This window comes from Eublepharis macularius, chromosome 10 (genome assembly GCF_028583425.1).
Source record: "Eublepharis macularius isolate TG4126 chromosome 10, MPM_Emac_v1.0, whole genome shotgun sequence".
NCBI classification, from domain to species: Eukaryota; Metazoa; Chordata; class Lepidosauria; order Squamata; family Eublepharidae; genus Eublepharis; species Eublepharis macularius.
The window spans coordinates 95609884-95629886 of record NC_072799.1 but is presented as its reverse complement, the minus strand read 5'-3'; the positions used below and the strand labels follow the sequence as shown (position 1 = coordinate 95629886).

The 20003-nt window shown below is 44.7% G+C and overlaps 1 protein-coding gene across 3 annotated transcripts in view; it reads right to left on the bottom strand.

The window, feature by feature from the left end:
• The window catches only part of PDS5A (PDS5 cohesin associated factor A), a 120991-nt gene that overhangs the window by 77905 nt on the left and 23083 nt on the right, over positions 1 to 20003 (bottom strand). For all 3 annotated transcript variants that reach the window (XM_054989704.1, XM_054989707.1, XM_054989706.1), the window contains exons 3-11: positions 10785 to 10988; positions 10490 to 10576; positions 9972 to 10069; positions 8794 to 8920; positions 7433 to 7513; positions 6140 to 6280; positions 4016 to 4131; positions 3140 to 3234; positions 2495 to 2640 (exon numbers count right to left, since the gene is read on the bottom strand). In XM_054989704.1, coding sequence (XP_054845679.1) covers positions 2495 to 2640; positions 3140 to 3234; positions 4016 to 4131; positions 6140 to 6280; positions 7433 to 7513; positions 8794 to 8920; positions 9972 to 10069; positions 10490 to 10576; positions 10785 to 10988 — 1095 coding nt within the window. The remainder of the gene's footprint in view (positions 1 to 2494; positions 2641 to 3139; positions 3235 to 4015; positions 4132 to 6139; positions 6281 to 7432; positions 7514 to 8793; positions 8921 to 9971; positions 10070 to 10489; positions 10577 to 10784; positions 10989 to 20003) is intronic.

Sequence of the window (20003 nt, the reverse complement as noted above, 5' to 3'; positions counted from 1 at the left end):
AAAGCAGGTGTGGTGCCAGTTACTGGAGACAAGAGCACTAGCGACAAGCAGGGAGTGGCACGTGTGCAGGGACCCATTAAGTCGCAGGCAAGGACAAATATGAAGCACTTGGGGCACATAAGCCACGGGCGCTGATGTCTCTCCACCAATGCACACAGCACAGGAAACAAACAAGAGGAACAGGAAGTCTTCATACAGGAAAGGAACTACGGCCTAGTAGGCATTAACGGAAACTTGGTGGGATGAGACACACAACTGGAATATTAGGATTATGGGGTACAACATGTTTAAATGGAATAGATGAATAAGGAAGGGGGAGGAATAGCACTACATGTCAGGGGTGTATACACTCATGAGGAAACCCATGCATCTGAGCATGGTTCAGTTGACAGCCTCTGGGTAAAAATAAAAGGAGAAAGAAAAAATAATGATCTTATGATGGGGGTCTGCTAGAGATCATCAAACCAGGCAGAGGACTTGGATGACACACCCCTAGACCAGATTACAAAATTTTCAAAGAGACGAGACTTAGTGGTCATGGGAGATTTCAATTGCCATGATATCTGCTGGAAGTCAAACTCTGCCAAAAATGTAAAATCCAATAAATTCCTGACTTATCTTGCTGACTGCTTCACCTTCCAGGAAGTAGAGAAGGAAACAAGGGGGTCTGCTATCTTGGATGCGATTCTCACCAACACAGAAGAACTGGTTGATGAGGCGAAAGTAGTCGGTACTACTGGTAATAGTGACCATGTAATCCTGGAGTTTAAGATCCTGGGTAAGAGAAACTCTGAATGCAGTCTGACATAACTGTTGGATTTCAGGAAACCTAATTTTAACAAGCTCCAAAATTAAGCTGGGTAGAATCCCATAGTCAGAAATATTCAAGGACAAGGGAGTTCCAAGATTTTCTTAAAAGTAAGATATTGAAGGCAGAATCACAGACGATTTCAACGAGAAGGAAAAATGGGAAGAACCTAAAGAAGCCAGGGTGGCTCTTTAAACAGCTTTCTAAGGATCTGAAAATTTAAAAAGATACATTTAAGAAATGAAATAAGGGCTGTATAATCAAGGATGAATATAAACAAATTGCCAGTGCTTGTAAAGAGTGTGTTAGACAGGCTAAAGCTCAATATGAAAAATACTGACCACAACAAAAAAGGGGTGCTCTGGTTATGTTTGGAGCAAGAAGAGGAGTAAGGAAATGATCGGCCCACCGAGGAGAGAGGAAAGTGAGATTTTACCAGGTGATAAAGAGAGGGCAGAACGGCTCAGTTCCTAGTTGGCCTCAGTCTTCTCTTGCAAGAGGAACTGTTCTCAAACTAGCAAAAAGAGAACACATGATGAAGGAAGGGAACTGCAGCCTAAGATTGGCATGGGGCGGTATGTAAACACCTAACTTCTGTAAACAAAATCAAGTCCTCAGAACCAGATGAATTGCATCCTAGAGTACTAAAGGAAATTGCTGAAGTATCTGCAGAGCCTCTGTCTATTGTTTTAGAGAATCCTTGAAGAACAGGAGAGGTGCCAGAAGACGGGAGGTGGGCAAATGTTGTCCCCGTCTTCAAGAAAGGGAAAAAAGAGGATCCAGGTAACTACCAGCCTGTCATACAGAGGATGGCATGGAGTTGTTTTCTGTTGCCCCAGAAGGTCGGACCTTTTGGGCTGAAACAAAATCAAAAGAGTTTTCAGCTAAACATGAGGAAGAACTTCCTGACAGAGAGATTCCTCAGTGGAACAGGTTTCTTCGGGAGGTGGTGGTCTTTTTCCTTGGAGTTATTTAGGAAGAGGCCAGATTCTCACCTGATAGCAACGCTGATTCTATGACTCAATGTACACAGACTGGGAGCGGGCGTGCATGAAGGGATGAGCAGGTGCTAGGCTCTCCTGGCCCCTTCTTACATGGCCAAGGTAATGCCAATCGCCACTCTGAGGTCGGGTGGGATTTTCCCTCCAGGTCAGTTTGGCCAGGTATCCTGGAGGTTTTTTGCTTTCCTCTGGGCATAGAGTAGGGGGGTTGCTGGAGGAGGTGAGGGGGGAGATAGCTGAATTTCATGCACTGTGCAGGGGGGGGTGGACTAAATGACCCTTGGGTGCGTTCCAGCTCTCTATTTCTAAGCAGAGCTTCACTTGCAGTTCATGGGCTACAACCCAGTGTAAAAGCCAAAACTGGAGTAGGAGACACTTTGACAATCAATAGGGAAGCCAGTCTTGATCTCAGATGTGTCCATGGATTCCAGACACTGAACCGGAACACACTGCATTTAACATCACACTGAATACACCCTGCTCTTACCCCTAGATTTAAAAGGGGTACTGAAATTTGAATGGTCATGTCAATAATTGACTTTTGTTTCCCCCCCACCCCCGCAAAAAAAACCATGCAGTGTAGAGAATCCGTTTTATGCACAGAAAGCTTATTTTTATTGCATCATTCTTCTATAAGAGCTAGCAGACTGACATATTCCCATTTCGTACGTTTCATTTGCTTTACCCTTTTGTCCAGTGTTCTCTCTCTCACAAAGCCGAGTAGCTGATCATTGACTAAAGAAAGGTCCCTCTTGCCAGCAGTTATTATTGTAACAATGACATCATGTCGAATGGCTTCTTCTGGATCATGTGATCTAACTTTTAAGTATTCTGTTCCAAAAGAAAACAAAACACTGTTCTGCAAGACATTCAGTTTTAGCAATACTACAACCACATCTCATCTGCCCATATACCATAACTACACACACCTTTCGGTTGAAGCAGCTTCTATGGAAATGAGCGAGACTTTATCTCCTCATACGTGCATTTAGGAAGGGTTTGTTAATAATTGAGAGCTAAAACAACTTGAACAGGTCCTATTTAATACATCAGGCTTTGCTTTAAACTGAAAATATCAGAAGAATTAGAAACCACTAACGATACTTAAAAAACTCATTCTTGTTATGCTTTAGCAATGCAACATACTACCATCACAACACTGGCTCCTATTGCTGTATGAAAATCTGCCTTCAGTGATCGGTGAAAGCCAAGTCACATAGTCACATATTTATGTTGCACAGCCCTGTCTCTATTCATTGTGCCATGTTCCTGAAACAATCATTCCTAGGTCTTGTTGTCAAATTATTTTAGACTGAGTCAGAAAGCTTACCAGTGAGATCTTTGGCTAAATCTGGGTGGTTCATTAAACAATGACTTGCAAATTTCACGCTTTCTAATCTCACGGGGACATGGATATCATTAAATCTGGATGAAGGAAAATATTAATTTGCAATTACGTGCACATTCAATATTAAATACACAAGTAAGGTACGTTTCCCTAAATGCCATCCTTCCAAAGAGCAACACAAACTGAATATACCACATGGTGAAAATAACGAAAAGAAGAAACTGTAGGACAGTAATACAGTAAATAATATTTGAATCACAAAAAGTTACACTAAAACAACTAGTAGCACCTTTAAGACTAACCAATTTTATTGTAGCATCTGACAAAGAAAGCCGTGGTTCTTGAAAGCTTATGCTACAATAAGGTTGGTTAGACTTAAAGGTGCTACTGGACTCTTTGCTGTTTTACTAAAACAACTAATGATTGACACATCTAATGAAATATCTAACAGCAACAACAAGAATACTTAGAATACAGCATGTTTTCTGTTCTCTTCTATACAGGCACCTCATAAAGCCTCAATACTGTACTTGAAAGCAGAGGGGAACTTTACCACGTCCCCAACCCGCCAAACTAAGACCCCTGAAGCTTTGTTCCTGAAAGTCATAAACAGAACAGAATGCAAGCTGACAAAAATCACAGTATCAGACAGAACACAAGTAATAAGCCATAACTTTAAAAGTCCCAATCTGAAAAAAAGGACATTAGTCTTAATGCAGCAGTTAATCCTGATGAAATAAAAAGCAAATGCAATATTGCGGATGGTGGGGCAGGTGGGGAGAGAAGAGGCAGAAATGGCTGGGGAACCGTTGCTGTCAGGACTAATCCTACTGAAAATACATATCTCTGTTTTCTCACCGGCCAAGAAAGCACTGCCAGAGAGGACGGTTCTGTGTTGCGAGGTCAGAATCTTTAGAACCAAACAGTTTAGCTAAAAGCCGAACAACAGCTAAACGTTCTTCTCCATCATTGCTCTACGGATTGAAGAAAAAGCAGTTTTTGAATAATAATAATAATAATCGTAACTGTGAAGTGTTCCAATATCAAGATTATTCAAATGATGGATTCTTGACCTTGTTCCCAAAGTAAACAGTCAAAAGCAACACTGGGCACCTCTAAGCCATAGATTTTGCATAAAGTTCCTTCCCAGTGTGCGGTGTATGCCACTTCCTCGTAGACTGTAAGGGTGCACTTCCCCCATGCTACAGGAATGCCTCTACAAACAGTTTTCCTGTGGAAATTTACCCCAATCCTGGCTATACCCGGAACTACTTACAACAGGAAGGTGCAGTAAGACTCTATACCCCCAATGCACACTGTTGATTGCTGCAAGAGGACTCCCAGCAAAACGGAAACCGTTCATCAGTATATTTACTTAAAACGTTCCTACATTGCTTTTCTATAAATGTGGTCAGGCTATTTTACAATATAAGAAGCAAGTTCAATCAAAACAGGGATACGGGGATCCCTCATCAAGAAAAAGCTATTTTCTGCAATATGTTCAATACTTTCAGTTTAGCCTGGACATCCCTAACGAAGCTCCTACCTAACTGCATGAAGACAAGGCCCATGACACTGGAGTAGAACCAGAGGATCGCTGCGAGTAGGGGGTGGATTTTCATCAACCCTCCCTGTCTGCTATAGACCTCCAGTTTGTCACTCATGCTGTTCCCAAGATCCCCTCTTCGAGCGGAGCAGCATTTTGGAGGTATCAGTGGTTGTAGCTGGAGGGGAGAGGCAGGAGACTTTCACCTGCTAACACAAGCACCTTCCACGGCAGAGATCACGGCTAGGATCCAATACAACAATTTGGCTTCTGTTTTATCTATACTCCAATCCAATCAGGTCGTTTTATCTTTTCCTGTTCATGAACTTTTCCTGTTCATGTGGCATTTACCCCTAACTCTTCCTAATGCTCTCTTTTATTCTTTTTCTACTTGATAATTAATCTCTCTTTCAGCTGCCCTCCCTCCCACTAATCATCATCCATTCTCACAGGAAAACTAGCTATAATGTTTTATTAGGAAACTACCCATAATGCCCATTGCCAGTTAAAGCACTACAGGTGCAGAAAATAACCAGGCTGCATTATTACCTTAATGACTTTTCTAAAGATTGTGAAGTTTTATTAAAACATTTTACCCAGCTTTCTCTGCTTCCCTACCCACACACCAAAATGGGGCACTGCTTGCATAAAAGCAATCTTTATGTTCAGTGCCCCCAAACTCTTGTACAGTCTTGATATAGTCTAAGACGTTTGCCATATTTCTTCAACACTTAGACAATACTGACCATGTTTGATTGATTTGACCTTTTGCCTTAACTAGAACAAATAATTTTATCTTTAAAGGCTGAGTCCCAAACATCTTCTTTAGGAATGCCCAGTAAACATGTTCTGTTTTTTCCTTTGAAACTTCTCCATGCCGTATCACTACATCTTAAGAGCAAACTAGCTGTCCCTGCATAGATTACGGAAGCGGCTTAATGGTGATGCTAACAGGAAAGGTAGGAGCCTCTAACTGCTTGCGGGGGTCTCTGGTGGGACGCAGAAAAACAGAATGCCAAAATACCAAAGAAAAAGCCAAGCAAACGGCTAAACATACCCAGAAAAGGACTGAAAACGTCACAGAGGGGACGGAATATTGAGTGCAAGTGAGTCTCGGTTAAAGACCAGGGTAGGGGGAGCTAATCCAGCTGCAAAGGCAGACAGAATGCCTGGGGGAGAGAATTTACAGAAGCCCCCCCCCCCGTTTATTACAGGCCCCCATCCTATCAAAACCTGCTACTGTTTGAAAAACTTATGCCTCTGAACAACTGGAAGTACTTAAACAGTTCTTTGGAAGCCGACTAAAAGGCAGGCATTGCCATTAGCAACTAGAGAAAATAATTTGTTTTTCAAAACCACAATTTCACACTGCTGACCTTCTTGCACTTATATTAAATGCACTTACATTAAATCCTAAGAGCGCAATATTTCCTTACCTTTAGTTTGAACTCAAGCTGTGGCATGACGGATAATAATAAATTAGGATCAATAGCAAAAAGCTCCTGTATTAGATCAAACACATGCTCTGACAAGTCACTTACAGAAGACTTTCCTAGTACCAGAACCTGGTTAAAAAACTAGGGGAAAAGAGATGTTATTTAATAATTTTATTTAATTATTTAATAATTACATCTTCAACCTTAATGTTAATAAACAAGAGTCCATGAACTAGAGCTCAAGGAGGCAGCAGATACGGGTAATTTTTTTTAGCATATGGTGCACAGGGAAGAGTGAAGGGAGCCCCGTCTTGGGATATTATATTTGCATCTGTTCAGATTTTGATTTACTGAAATGTATGCTTTTGAGATTTGTGATTTCGTTGTTTTATCCTTTGTATTTTACTTGCCTATTGTTGTAACCCGCCCTGAGCCAGCTTGTGGGGAGGGCGGGCTATACATCAAATAAATAATCATCATACATTGCCGAGCCTGCAGTCGTGGGGGTAGGGGACAAGACAAGCTCACTGCAGGGCAGCGCAGAAGGCAGCCATTTGCCAGGGCCCAGCCAGGTCCTATGTGGCTCATCTGCTGGCCTCATACTGGCCCACACAACGGGAAAAGCTTTCAGGTTCTTCACATTACAAACAGGTTTATATTTTAGATTACTTGACTACTTTTAGCGATCAACTGGTTTGAGGATTTTAAATTTTAGTACTTTCTACCAGAAACCTCAGGAGTTTCTAAAATTCAGTTGCTTGGTTACCTCTAAAGGTTTCTCCCCCCAAAACAACACTTACATAATTTTAGAATCATGTAAACATGCCTCGTTTGGATATTTGATTTATGAGTTCAGGCGCTTGCAAGATAACTTGCGGCAAGTTCCCCCAGACAGCCCAACGCCACCGCGGGTGAGTTCACTTCTTCCTACTCCCCAGCTTTCTATTGGAGCGGGGCAGGGGCGGGAGGAAAATAGACTGAATATGTACACACACAGCATCCACAATGTTCCAACAAAAGAAAAGCACGTGTCAAGACTGGCAGCAACTCAATGCTCTGCTCCATATCCCAATATTACGGTTGCTGCAGTCGCCCTCCCAAAAGAGGGAAGAGCACATGGACACACCCAGGAGCAGCAGGAGCCACAGTACCACACGAGGGTTCCTGGGCTAGATAAATGCAGGGTAGCAACTGGGGCTGTTCAGTCTACCTTACTGCCTGCACAACTACTTATATGTCCAAAGACAAAGAAAAAAGTAACAAGACAAAAATATTAATGCATATATTACATACATTGGCAATACATGGCTCAATGGTCTGGACTGTTCTTTTCAACAGGACTTTTGCAAGATCGAATGCCTGTTTATTAAGGTTCTGTAACAGAGAGAGAGAGAAAAGAAAATTCTTGTCTTTGAGAATGATCAAAATAAAAGCACTGGTTATATCTAAAGAGTTAGATCATAATGTACAGGAGATAAAGTATAAATTTTAACGGCTTCCTACACTGTAAATATATATTGTAATCTAAGTGGCATAATTCTATTTTAAATTTTATAAGGTACATTAAGGCAAACTCAAAACTGTATTAGACTTTAGAGCCGCTTTTTCTTTGATGCTGACAAGGTACGAACAATGGTTGGCATGAAGGAGAATTCTTTTAAGCCTTCCTGTAAAGCAAAACATTGGCCCCATTCATATGAACATTTCCTCCCTTCTACTGGTGTAGGGATATGCATGGGTTTGACACCCTCAGTCTGTCCCCACACTGAGTGGGAAGCAAAATATGACTCAGCACTATGTTAGATGATAACAACAACTACAACATTCAATTTATATACCGCCCTTCAGCATGACTTAACACCCACTCAGAGCGGTTTACAAAGTATGTTATAATTATCCCTACAACAAACACCCTGTGAGGTGGGTGGGGCTGAGAGAGCTCTGAGAGAGCTGTGACTGACCCAAGGTCACCCAAGCTGGCTTCAAGCGGAGGAGCGGGGAATCAAACCCGGTTCCTCCAGATTAGAGTCCCGCACTCTTAACCACGACACCAAACTGGGAGATTCCATGCAGACAGAATCTCCCTGAACCCATGGTCTGTACTACTCTATCAACAAGAGTTGTAAAAACATTTTCACGAACAGATCCTTGATTTAAAGACGCTTTTACTCTGGCAAGCCTTTAATTCACAAGCTGTCAACTACACACACACATATGCAGAGTTGAGTATAGCAAGCCACGAATCACCACTATCCCCACTCGTAGGCTCCACTATCTGAGAACTCCCACATGGTGTGCACAGCCTCCCAGAAGTAACAAAGGTCCCCGGAGGTTGCCACAGAGCCAACTACATGTAACAAATATCTGATTAAGGCATGCCTCCATCCAGCCATCGCCTCCCACAAGATTCAATGTGTAGGAAGGAACTCACAAGGGCAGAAGCATCACCTCTATAGTTGCTTGGCCCTGGAATCTCCCTTATGGATCAACTGGAGTAAATACACAACTGCATTTTGGGACAAGACAACCAGGTACTGCACCGAGAGAAGAGAGGGCAGCAAGGGAGGGAGGTAACAGGCCAACACATACTCTGGAAAAACCATATAATGAGAGAAAGCATACTGCATGGTAGTGGTCTTTATTTATTTGCAAACCTTGTGTGCAGGGATGAGGTTGATAAGAATTGAATCCAACAGTTCTTGAGTCACTCCATCGCCTTCCATGATGATAGAACTCATCAAATCTAGCATGTGCATTTGTACTTTCTGGTTGTGGCTATTGCTAACAATGAAATTAAATTAGATCAGTGTAACAGAACCATCATTGTTAAATTTTTTAGTAACTTGCAAAATAATGTTCATATCCTTTAACATTTTGTTACTCTAACAAAAGTGACTAGACTATGTGACCCTTTTCTTTTACTTTACACTTGCTCTCTTTCCCTGTCCAAACACCCAGACAAGGAGACCAACCAACCTTCTTTTACGATTGTTTTCCCACCAAAACTCCCTCACCCAACACATGGCATCAATGTAATACGGGCAAGACACTATCAAAAGGTGATCTGACAGCAAAACTTATACTATTGACAAAGTGACTGATGTCCCTCCCTATATTAGAGTAAAATACTTCTGTCCACATAAACGCAGCACACCACACACATGGAGTCTGAGCCATTCTCTGACAGCTGGAAAGGGCAGGTTTTGCTTCCAGTGTATCAGGACCCTCATGAGTAACATTTTTCCCATAAGAGCAAACGGCAGCCATGAGACTATGCAGGAGAATGGGGTTGTACTCAGTGACAAATTTGGGGGAAAGCCTAACAGCATCGCCTGTTCCTGATATTCCCTGTTTTGGGAGAAGAGTGGGCTTTGCTCCTTCTTCCAACTTTCTTGCCAACGATTGCTGGATAATTTTGCACAAAAGAACATAATGGAAACTACAAAGAACCAAGCTACTCCAGCCTGCAAATCCCCCTTCCTATTATTGTTTCTGGAACACTCTAGAGTTCTGGAACATTCTAACAGGCTCATGGGATATTAAAAGAAAACACAAAATAAAATCTCAGCTACAAACATAACCATGACTGGAATAAGCAAAGTACAGCTTTCATTTCACCACTTCATTTTATTTCAATTTACAAGATGTTTTGAGTGGTGTGGTTGTTTAAAAATAAGTGTTTATCCCTAAATATTTAAGACAAACATGAGGAATACGCATACCATTACCATAAATATATATTCAGTCTTCTATAACATTTTAAAGTATATTCCATATGCTTTAGAAAAGTGCACGTTGAAACTACGCAAGAAATTTAAGTAATCCAACTTACTTGATAACTGAAAAGAGAGTCCTAAAAAGCTGAATAAAAATTTCATTGCAATCTTCCAACTCAAAGCAGATGTTATAAGATTTAACCCAAGCTAAGTTCTACAACAAAAATAAAGCAAGGCATTAAATTTCCTTTTGAATTGGAACTGTACAGATGTAAGTGAAAATAATTGTTATCACAAATCTCAAAGTGGCCTGCCCAATGTGATCTAACTAACTAAAACACACATACATTGAAGACTGATTTGCTAACTTCAGATTACTTGTCGTTTATGTACTGTGTATCTTCTGCTCCAACAATGTTTAAACAGTTTCACTATGTCCTCTTTCTGTGTCAGATAAAAATGTCATTGAAATACATCTAGGATCCAAGCTAGAGCTATTTTGGTCTTATACAAACTAGATAAAATCATAGATTAAGCTGCAACTTCCATAGATATAACCTGAACTTCACTAATGTGGATTGCAAGACATTAAGAGACCTGTAAAAAGCAGTTGTATCTAGTTTTAAAAAGTTACCTCTAGTAAGTAAAAGTATCTGTTAAATTGGGGGCTTTTAGTGTCCTCTAATCCTTTTAATTGTCTTGTAATAAACAAGAATATATCCTGTAAAATAAGGAAGAAAGATTTTTTCACTTTGAAATGTGAACACTGAATACATTGCAGTTCAAGTTAAATTCATTAGAAATATTACTCACTGCTGGGAAGGGTTATGTATCTCTCATTGTCGGAAGTATGGGAAAAAGCCCGCCCCTTTCCCTGGACATACCAAAACGACTGAAATGGATGGATATTTCTTGCAAATACTTTTTACCTTGAGTTTGTCATGGGAAGTATACGGTGCTTCTGGGGCATAAATTCGAAAGATATCAGCCAAGCAGCATGCGACAAGGAGACGGACATCTTTGTTGGGATTCCTGAGGAAGAATTCGGATGCAAGGTGCAAGGCTAATGGGAGATACTGTTGTTTTTCATCTTCTGAATCCTGGTCCATGTCCATAAATGTTTTCACTACCATCTAAGTGTTAAAAGAAATACAATTTTCTTTATGTTTTACTCTGAATTTACATGCAATTACTGTGGCTTTACAAGATTTCTTGGTAAACCTGGTCACATCTGAAGCAATATGCAAGACAAAACCTAAATACAGCATCAAATAAGCATAATTTAGAAATGTTAAAACAAAAAAAAACCCTTTTATCTACAGTTTAAAATCAGCTTAAGTAGCAACTAAAAACAAATTAAACAGCATGATGAAAATAACGAAAAATGACAGCAGCTAAAGAATGTCTTCAGGAATAAATACATTTTTACGTTAAGTAAGGAAAGCTATTTGAGAACGCGTGCCACCTGAAGAGCGTAAATTTTAACCGCAGACTCAAGACAACAGATCCTCTGCTACCTTAAGACCTAGGGAGTGAAGAGGGACACACAGTAAAACTATACCCTAACCTTTGATGCTTGAATACCGGCTCAAAGACAGTCCTATCGAGACCTAATTACTTAATATACAATCGGACATGATGCAACATCTATTCTGTCTTGTACAACTGTCATAGTTTTTAAAGGAAGCAATTTGTAAAATTATGCCAGTTTTGTTTGCAATTAAGAATGTGTGAACAAATGTACTGTTTTTTCTGTATAATTTCATAATTGCGTCCAACTAGAGGTGGGCACAAACTGAAACAAACCAAAGTTCAGCACGAACCAGGCCAGTTTGGTGGTCATGAACAGGTGGTTCACGGGGCCACGTTTTTCACGAACTGAGACAACTTTTGGGCAGGTTCATTCAGTTCGTTTTCAGTTTGTGGTTCCAGACAGCCTGGCACCAATCACTCAATTGCCTAGGCAATGGAGGGGATGGACTGTGCAGACCTTCTGCAGCCCTGGGAACACCAATCTTAGCCCTCCAAACCTTGACAGGCAGGTCTGGCTGCCAACCAGAGAGCTCCCATTATGCTGTATGAGAGCAAGGACTATATAACACCCAGCTCTCAGGCTCGTGGTTTCACTTTCCAGCAGGCAGTGTGACAGGGAGGAGCTGCTGCTGGAAATTGCCACTGGTGGCAACCGGAGGACCTCCAGAGTGCCAGGGAAAGATCAGGGCCCTGGGAAGAGGTGACACCCCTGGTGACGGGCTACAGAGTGGTTCTGCTCCAGGCACAAGGGATGGATGCGGATCACATGGGGAAGAATGCTGTCGCCATGCTCAAGGCTGGACTGAGTGGGTGCCCACAGGTGATGTTGTCCGTGGCTAAAGGGTAATGGACACAAGTAGAAACATGCTGGCAGCCCTGAATGAAGTGTCGAGGGCACTGTCTTCCTGGCACAAAAGCTGCACCTGGTCATGAGGGATACTCTTAGGCTGGGTAGCACCATCAAGGCCAGCTGGGACCAGGGAACGTTGGCCACGTGTGCCTTGTTGAACAGCTGCTGGTGTCTGGCTGCCCAATTTCCCTGCAGTATAAAGTCTTCCCACCAGTGGCACGAGAGGCAGGGGGAAGGGGGGATCCCAAGCACCACCTCTTCCAGGACATGGCCACCCACTGGAACTCCATCTATGTCATGATAGGTCGTATGGTGGAGCAAAAAAGTGGTGCAGGATATCATGTTGTCTGTGCCCATTTTGCAGGGGGGATAGGAGCTCAGCATCAGCTCCACAGACTTGCCCTCCCCAAAATGGTCCATGTCCTGAAGCCATTTCAGGACACCACTGACCTCCTCTGCTCCTAGAAGTCCAGCCTGGGGCAGGTCATCCCCCTTATCTGCAGGCTAGACCGGATGTTGGCCAAAAAACTTGAGCAGGGGACGCTCTTCTCTCCAGGGTCAGGGATTTGGTGAGGAGGTTGCAGGCAGGCACAGCCACCTGCTTGCATCCTCTCTGCCAAGAGGGGATATACAGACTGGCCTGAATCTGTGACCCCTGTATAAAAGGCAGCATTGCCATGCCAACACTGAGCTCCAGCGATGGAAGAAGGACCTCCACAGAAAGGTGCGCAGGTTCCAATTGAAAAAATGTGGCTGGAGGGAAGAGGGCATGGAAGAGGGGGAGGAGCTGGAGGAGGAGGCGAATGAGCCCAGCACCCCAGGCCATGAGAACCCACCCAACAGGGACCTCCCCACCCACTACTGGTCCTTGGTGGTGAGCTGAGAGTCTGGCGACATCAGGGAGGCCTCCCATGCCTTTGCAGAGGACTCAGCGGAGGTGATGGTGCAAAAGTACCTTGCTGAGCCCCAGCGTGGATAAAAATCAATGGTTTTTTTAAAAAAATCAAAAAAATCAGATTTTTTAAAATTTAAATCGGATTTTTTTGATTTAAATTGGATTTTTTTAAATAAAATGCTTTTTGAGGAAAATATATTACCATCCAAAGGTTATTCCATCATGAAATAAAGATTAGTTTTTAATTATGTAGAATAAGGCTGTATATGTTTAATTGTTTTGGAAAATAAATTCCATTAATCCATTCACAATGTCATGCTCTTCCAGAGGTTTTTGTAAGATTATTGGGCAGTTTCTCTGCCTACAAGATATTATGACAGATGCTTGGTTTTGCAGTTCTCAAAACTGAGTTTGTGTCAGCTCAGCAGAGATCACATGCCTCTTCTTCACAGCAAAAATGTTATAACATGAACAGAGTTGAGAAAAAGACCTTAACTCTATTGTTCTACAAACCTATGAAGACAGAATCAACCCCTCCAGTGCTAAGTTTCAAGAAGTTCAGTGAACAGAAACAATATTTTTCTGATTGTTTGGAGTGGAATAGATCTGCACAAGAAGAAACTAAGTGTGAGGAGGGAGAGGCAAGCAGCACAAAATGAAAGTGAAACTTTTTGAGCACAGTAAGTCTTTGGATCTTTTGTGTGTATGACCTGAGGTTTATCACATTCTTTCCTTGGAGGAAAAAACCTGTAATGGCAGCAGGCCGTAAAAGAGACCCAGTTTGGGAATACTTGAATGAAGTTCCTTTACCTATCGGTAAGGCAGGCATGCGTGCAAAATGCAAACACTGCAACAAAGAAAAGCACGGCCTGGTGGCCCGAATGAGGCAACATCATGAGAAGTGCTGTGATGAAGATGACCAAAGGAACATGTCTGAACAGGAAGGATCTTCAGGTTGGTAAACATTTTTATTGAATCATATTTCTAAAGTCTGCCTTGAACTGTTATGTTTGAGCAAAATTATATTTCTTATTATTACTGCATGTTACTGTCATTTGGTACAGTTATGAAGAAAAGTAAATATTCCTTTTGGGGCAGTGCTGTACTGTCCGAGGACGGGCAAGGTGCCCTCGGACTTTGGCCGTCCCCCCCTCCCCCCAAAGGAGACTCCGGCCCCACTCACCTCGAGTCAGGGGCCGGGGGACAGCTGGAGGCTGCGGTGGCGAAGAGCCCGGGCGCCCCAAAGGCCGCGGTGGCGGCGAAGAGCCCGGGCGCTCGAGAGGCCGCGGCAGCGGCAGAGAGCATGGGCGCCCCGACGGCCGCGGCGGCGGCAAGGGACCCGGGCGCCCTGGGAGCCACAGCCGCCGCCCGGAGCCGCGGCGGCCCACGGGAGGCGGCGATGGCCGAGAGCCGCGGCGCCCGCGAGGGCACACCCACCGCCGCCGCGTTGCCGCCGGGAGCGCCGGGGAGCGGGGCAGCCGCGGGACGGCAGCAAGGGAGGCCGGGGGCAGGAGAGGGCTGCCGGAGGCTGGGCGGGGCTGCCTGGGGCTGCCAGACGCCGGCGCAGGCGCACGACGCCCGCACGGGCAGCGGCCAAAGGCTGCGGGGCGGGGGAAAGGGCTGGCCCACCCAGGACGGGAGAGCCAACCAGGAGCCCGCCAAGCGGCCCGAGCTACGCAGGGGGAGGCGGAGGCGGCTACCCCCAGTGAGGGAAGGAGGCAATAGGCTGGGGGAGCCAGAGGGGGGCGAGGCAACCCTGCAGACTCCCCACCAATGGGGCAAGGGGAGGTGGGTGAACTGGGCGTGGCCGCAGATGGCCCAGGTGGTGGGCATGACGCTGGGAGGAGGGTCCTGGGAGCGGGGGTGGAGCTGAGGCGGGGAGAGGAAAAAGGGATTTAAGGAGGCTCCGGAGGCAGGTCGAGGAGGAAGGAAGGAGAGTGGTGATTGCACAGAGTGAGAGAGAGGTGCACTTTACGCTGGTGAAGGAGGCCAGACTGCCCTGAGCAGTAAAGGCGCAGCTGGCCCGGGTGGAGCCGCGTGCTGGCTGGTGCCACCGGTGCAGACAAGGGCCGCCCGCGAGTCTGAGGCCGCCCGGGAAGGAGCCTCCGACGCCCTGAGTACCCCCCCTCCGCCCCACCGAGGCCCCAGGACGGACCCGTGGGGACCAGCCCCCCCAGACCTGTTGCCTCAACCGCCAGGGGGCGCTCCGCGGCCTGACATGTACAATAAGCAGAAATTGTATAAACAATAAAATAACAGCATTGACTTTTTTGTTTAGGGGAATTCATCGTCAACATTAAGGATTCTGGAAACTATCCACCTTCAAGATCACCATCCTCCTGTTCTACAGTTTCAGAGTTATCCATCCCGGATAGTGCTTCATTTGCATCATCATCAGACACCCACAGTATATCACCTAAAAGAAAGAAAAAACCCTTCCCTCCTGGAACCACCATAGATAAGTTTGTGATAAAAACTAGCAGATTAGAAAAAGAGTTAAGTGATGAAAAAATTGCCCAGTTTGTTTATGCAACGAACTCTTCTTTCCGTCTGACTGAGAACCCACATTTCATTAATATGGTTCAGTCACTGAGACCAGGATACAGTCCACCCTGCAGAGCAGATGTTGCAGGGAAACTGCTGGATAAAGTGTATGACAAAGAAATAGAGCAATGTGCAACAGCTCTGGAGGGTAGAATTGTTAACCTAAGTATTGATGGGTGGAGTAATGTCCACAATGATCCTGTTGTATGTGCTTGTATAACAACAGAAGAAGGGAAAGTCTTCCTTGCACAAACAATTGATACGTCAGGAAATGCACACACAGCAGAATACTTACAAGAAGTGGCAGTAAAAGCTATAATAACATGTGAACAAAAATTCAAATGTCTAGTACGCAGTTTGGTCACAGACAATGCTGCAAATGTTTCCAAGATGAGAAGAAATTTAGAAGAGCAGGAAGGGAATACAAAGCTAATAGCATATGGTTGCAGTGCTCATTTGCTGCACCTCTTAGCCAAAGACTTAAGTGTTCCAGAAATAAAGACTAATGTTGTTGAAATTGCTAAATACTTCCGTAACAATCATTTTGCTGCAGCAGCTCTGAAAAGGATGGGTGGAACCAAGCTAACGCTCCCACAAGATGTTAGATGGAACTCTGTGGTGGACTGTTTTGAGCAGTATATCAAGAACTGGCCTATTCTGATGACAGTTTGTGAACAAAATCGAGATAAAATAGATGGCACTGTCATGGCCAAAATCCTCAACATTGGGCTTAAGAGAAATGTTGAACATATGCTGAGCATCCTGAAACCCATCTCTGAAGCTTTAAACAAAATACAGAAAAATAGCTGTTGCTGTTGAAAATAGCTGATGCTGTTGAAATTTGGAAGGAACTGAGTGAACACTTAAAAACAGAACTACACATGGACAGAATTAAATTACAAGCATTAAAAAAACGAATGGGACAAGCACTGTCTCCAGCTCATTTTTTGGCAAATATTGTCAATATCCAGTACCAGGGTCAAAACTTAAGTGCTGAGGAAGAGGAGTTAGCTATGACATGGGTATCCAGCAATCATCCATCTGTAATGCCAACTATAATAAACTTCAGAGCTAAGGGGGAACCATTCAAGAAATATATGTTTGCTGAAGATATTTTAAAGAAAGTCACACCAGTGAACTGGTGGAAGTCACTTAAGCACTTGGATTTAGAGACTGTTCAAGTAATGATTTCACTTTTAACAGCAGTAGCTTCTTCTGCAGGCGTTGAAAGAATATTCTCTTCCTTTGGACTCATTCATTCTAAATTGAGAAATCGTTTGGGACCCGATAAAGCAGGAAAGCTTGTTTTTCTTTTCCAGATTATGAACAAAGAAGAAGATGAAGATGACGAGTGAGCTACAGAGGACAGTATTTAAGTTTTTCATGTGTAGGCTGGGCTGACAGTCTAAGTTTCTTAAAATATATATATTTTGTTTAGCCAAATTTGTTAACAAACATGGATGTTTGTTTAAGCAAATAACATATGCTGTAATGTTATTGTTTCAGTTGAATAAATAAAACTATTTAAATTGTTATTATTAAGGTAATGATTATTTTTCTCCTTCCAATAAAGTACAACAGAAAAGTTGTCCAAATATGAATGATTAACCTAAACTGGGGATAATTCATCTCACAATAAATTAACTATAATGTGTTTCTAATAGTATTAAAATCAATGTTTTATACAACTGTAAAACTAATATGAAAAGTAGTTATTCTAAAAATCTTCATCTACTTGCATATTAAAGTTATACCAGCAAGAATTAGTCTTTATGTAGAAAACTATGATTTAAATCAAGCCTTACTGACTAGTGATTTAAATCGTGATTTAAATCGTGATTTAAATCAGTTTGATTTAAATCAAATCCACCTTGCTGAGCCCCCTGAAACCTCCTACTCCAATCCCCCGGAGCACTGAGCATGCAAAGCTGCTATCTGGCCGGACCTGTCGTCTGTGGCTATGAACATCCTCTCCTCCCCCCCCCCCCACCAGTGTCCAGAGCAAGCGGGTATTCCCCCACCTGGGAGACCTCCTCCATCCCCACCACTCAGGATCTGTTCGTTTCAGGCTTCCATGCTCCCTGTTCCTCTCCAGCTACGTTTGGAAGATGGTTTCTGGGTGTGGCTAGCTGCTCCCATTTTCCAAGGCATTCCACACATCCAGCCCTCTCTGGCCCCCGGTTGAGGAGATGGAGTTCAATGGGAGAAGGCCTCCCTAGCGGCCACCTCGTTGGTGAAGTAGGTTCTGGCAGCTGACGGTAGTTGTTACCTAGAGGGGATGTGCCTTTCCACCTCCTCCTCCAGCAGAGAGACTTGTCCGTCTAGAGCCGGGTGCTGTACCCTCCCTGGTCTCTGTGACAGTGCCTGACTCAGAGGACCAAATATTCTTATTTTGAGCACCTGCCCCAGCTGGGTGGGGAAGGCATCCGTTCCTTTCCATCATGGACATCACGTTGGTGAGGTGGGTTTTATTGGTGGACGTTTGCATATACGTTATGTTCCCAGGGGGGGATAGCCACCCCCCTCACACACAAGGGGACTTAGAACACCCTTCCCCGAAGGTGGGGAAGGCACCCTTCCTTCATTGCAGGCACTGCATTGGTGAGGTGGGTTTTGTCAGTGAACATCTGCTTATGTGTCATGTTCCCAGAGGGTGGGAAGGTGGGGAAGGCATCTTTTCTTTGCATTCCCAAGAGTGGAAATGGGCCCCCTCACAAGGGGACTTGGAATAGCCTTTCCGAAAGGTGGGGAAGGCATCCTTTCCGTTCCTGGGGGGGGTGGACTCCCTTCGCAAGGGCACTCAGAATAGCCTTAGACTAGCCTTCCCACGAAGATGGAGGAAGTATCCATTCCGTTGCATCACAGGCACCAAGTCGGCGAGGTTGGTCATGCCGGTGTCCACCACTCCTCTGTAAGTGGAATGGCCTTTAATCTCTGTCATGTTCCCAGAGAGGGAGACAGCTTCCCTGGCAAGGGGACTTGGAACCACCTTGATGGCTTCCTTGCACAGTGCGAATGCACCCACTCCAAGGGGATTGGAGTCTTCTTCCCTAGGTGTGGGGAAACCCCGTCGGTCAGGTGGGTTCCAGGGGAAGGAAGGGAAGCAGTCTGTTGAATTCCTCCCAAGCCCGTGAGGAGGGGATGACCACCAACAAAACACCCATTCCCGAGCCACGAGGGGGAGATGTTGCAGGCCACCTCCCCCGGAGCCCGTGGCCCCCGGGGAGAAGAAGGGAGGTGGTCCGTTGTCCACATCCTGGGCCCACGAGGGGGGTGGCCACCAACAAAATCCACTGCACCAATGAAGTGCCCACCCCCTGGGCACAAACAGGATGCTGCTGGACACCCCCACAGCCTGTGGATCCCGGGACAAGGAAGGGAGACAGTCTATTGACCACCTCTTGGGTCCATAAGGGGGGCGGCCACCGGCAAATCCCACCAAACAGATGAAGTGCCCACCCCCCAGGAATCAATGGGGGTGTTGCAGGCCAACCTCCACTCCCGGAGGCCGGAGCCCCCCATGGGAGGAAGAGAGGTGGTCCATTGACCACCTCCCAAGCCCGTGAGGGGGGTGTCCACCAATAAAACTCACTGCACTGACTAAGTTCCTGCTCCAAGCACAAGCAGGGTGTTTCTGGCCACCCCCACCCCCGAGCCTGTGGTCCTTGGGGAGGGGAGGAAGGGAAGTGGTCCATTGACTGCCACCTGGATCCACAAGAGGGGGGCAGCCATTGACATGACCCACCTTACCACATGGTCACCATGCCCAGGCACAAGGGGGAGTGTTGCAGGCCACCCCCACCCCTGAAGCCCATGGCCCCGAGGGAAGGGAGGTGTGAAGTTGACTGCCTCCTGGCCTGCGAGGAGGGGATAGCCCCCATTATAACCCACTTCTAGGGGTTGTCAGTCCATTCTCAGAGAAAGATTCTCTCACTCCATCTGGCAACTTTTTAGTGCTGCGTACAATGCATTCCAATGGAGCCAATGCAAGTCAATTGTTATTCACTGTTCCCCTTATATGTAATGGAACTTTCCTAGGGGCACCCACTTTGGTTTTGGAGGACCCTTTAAAGGGAATTGAAACCTTAATGACAAGACAGAAAGGAGAGCATAAAACAAGCACCCGAAGAACTTTTACCTAGTTTCAGAACATAAAAAAGCACCTGAAGAACTTTTACCTAGTTTCAGAGTTACAGACCTGTCTTTTTTTCCTGTCTTTTGGGGGGGGGGAGGGGTTGGTCTGGTGCAGTGGTTAAGAGCTGCAGGACTTTAATTTGGAGAACGGGGTTTGATTCCACACTCCTCCACTTGAAGCCAGCTAGGTGA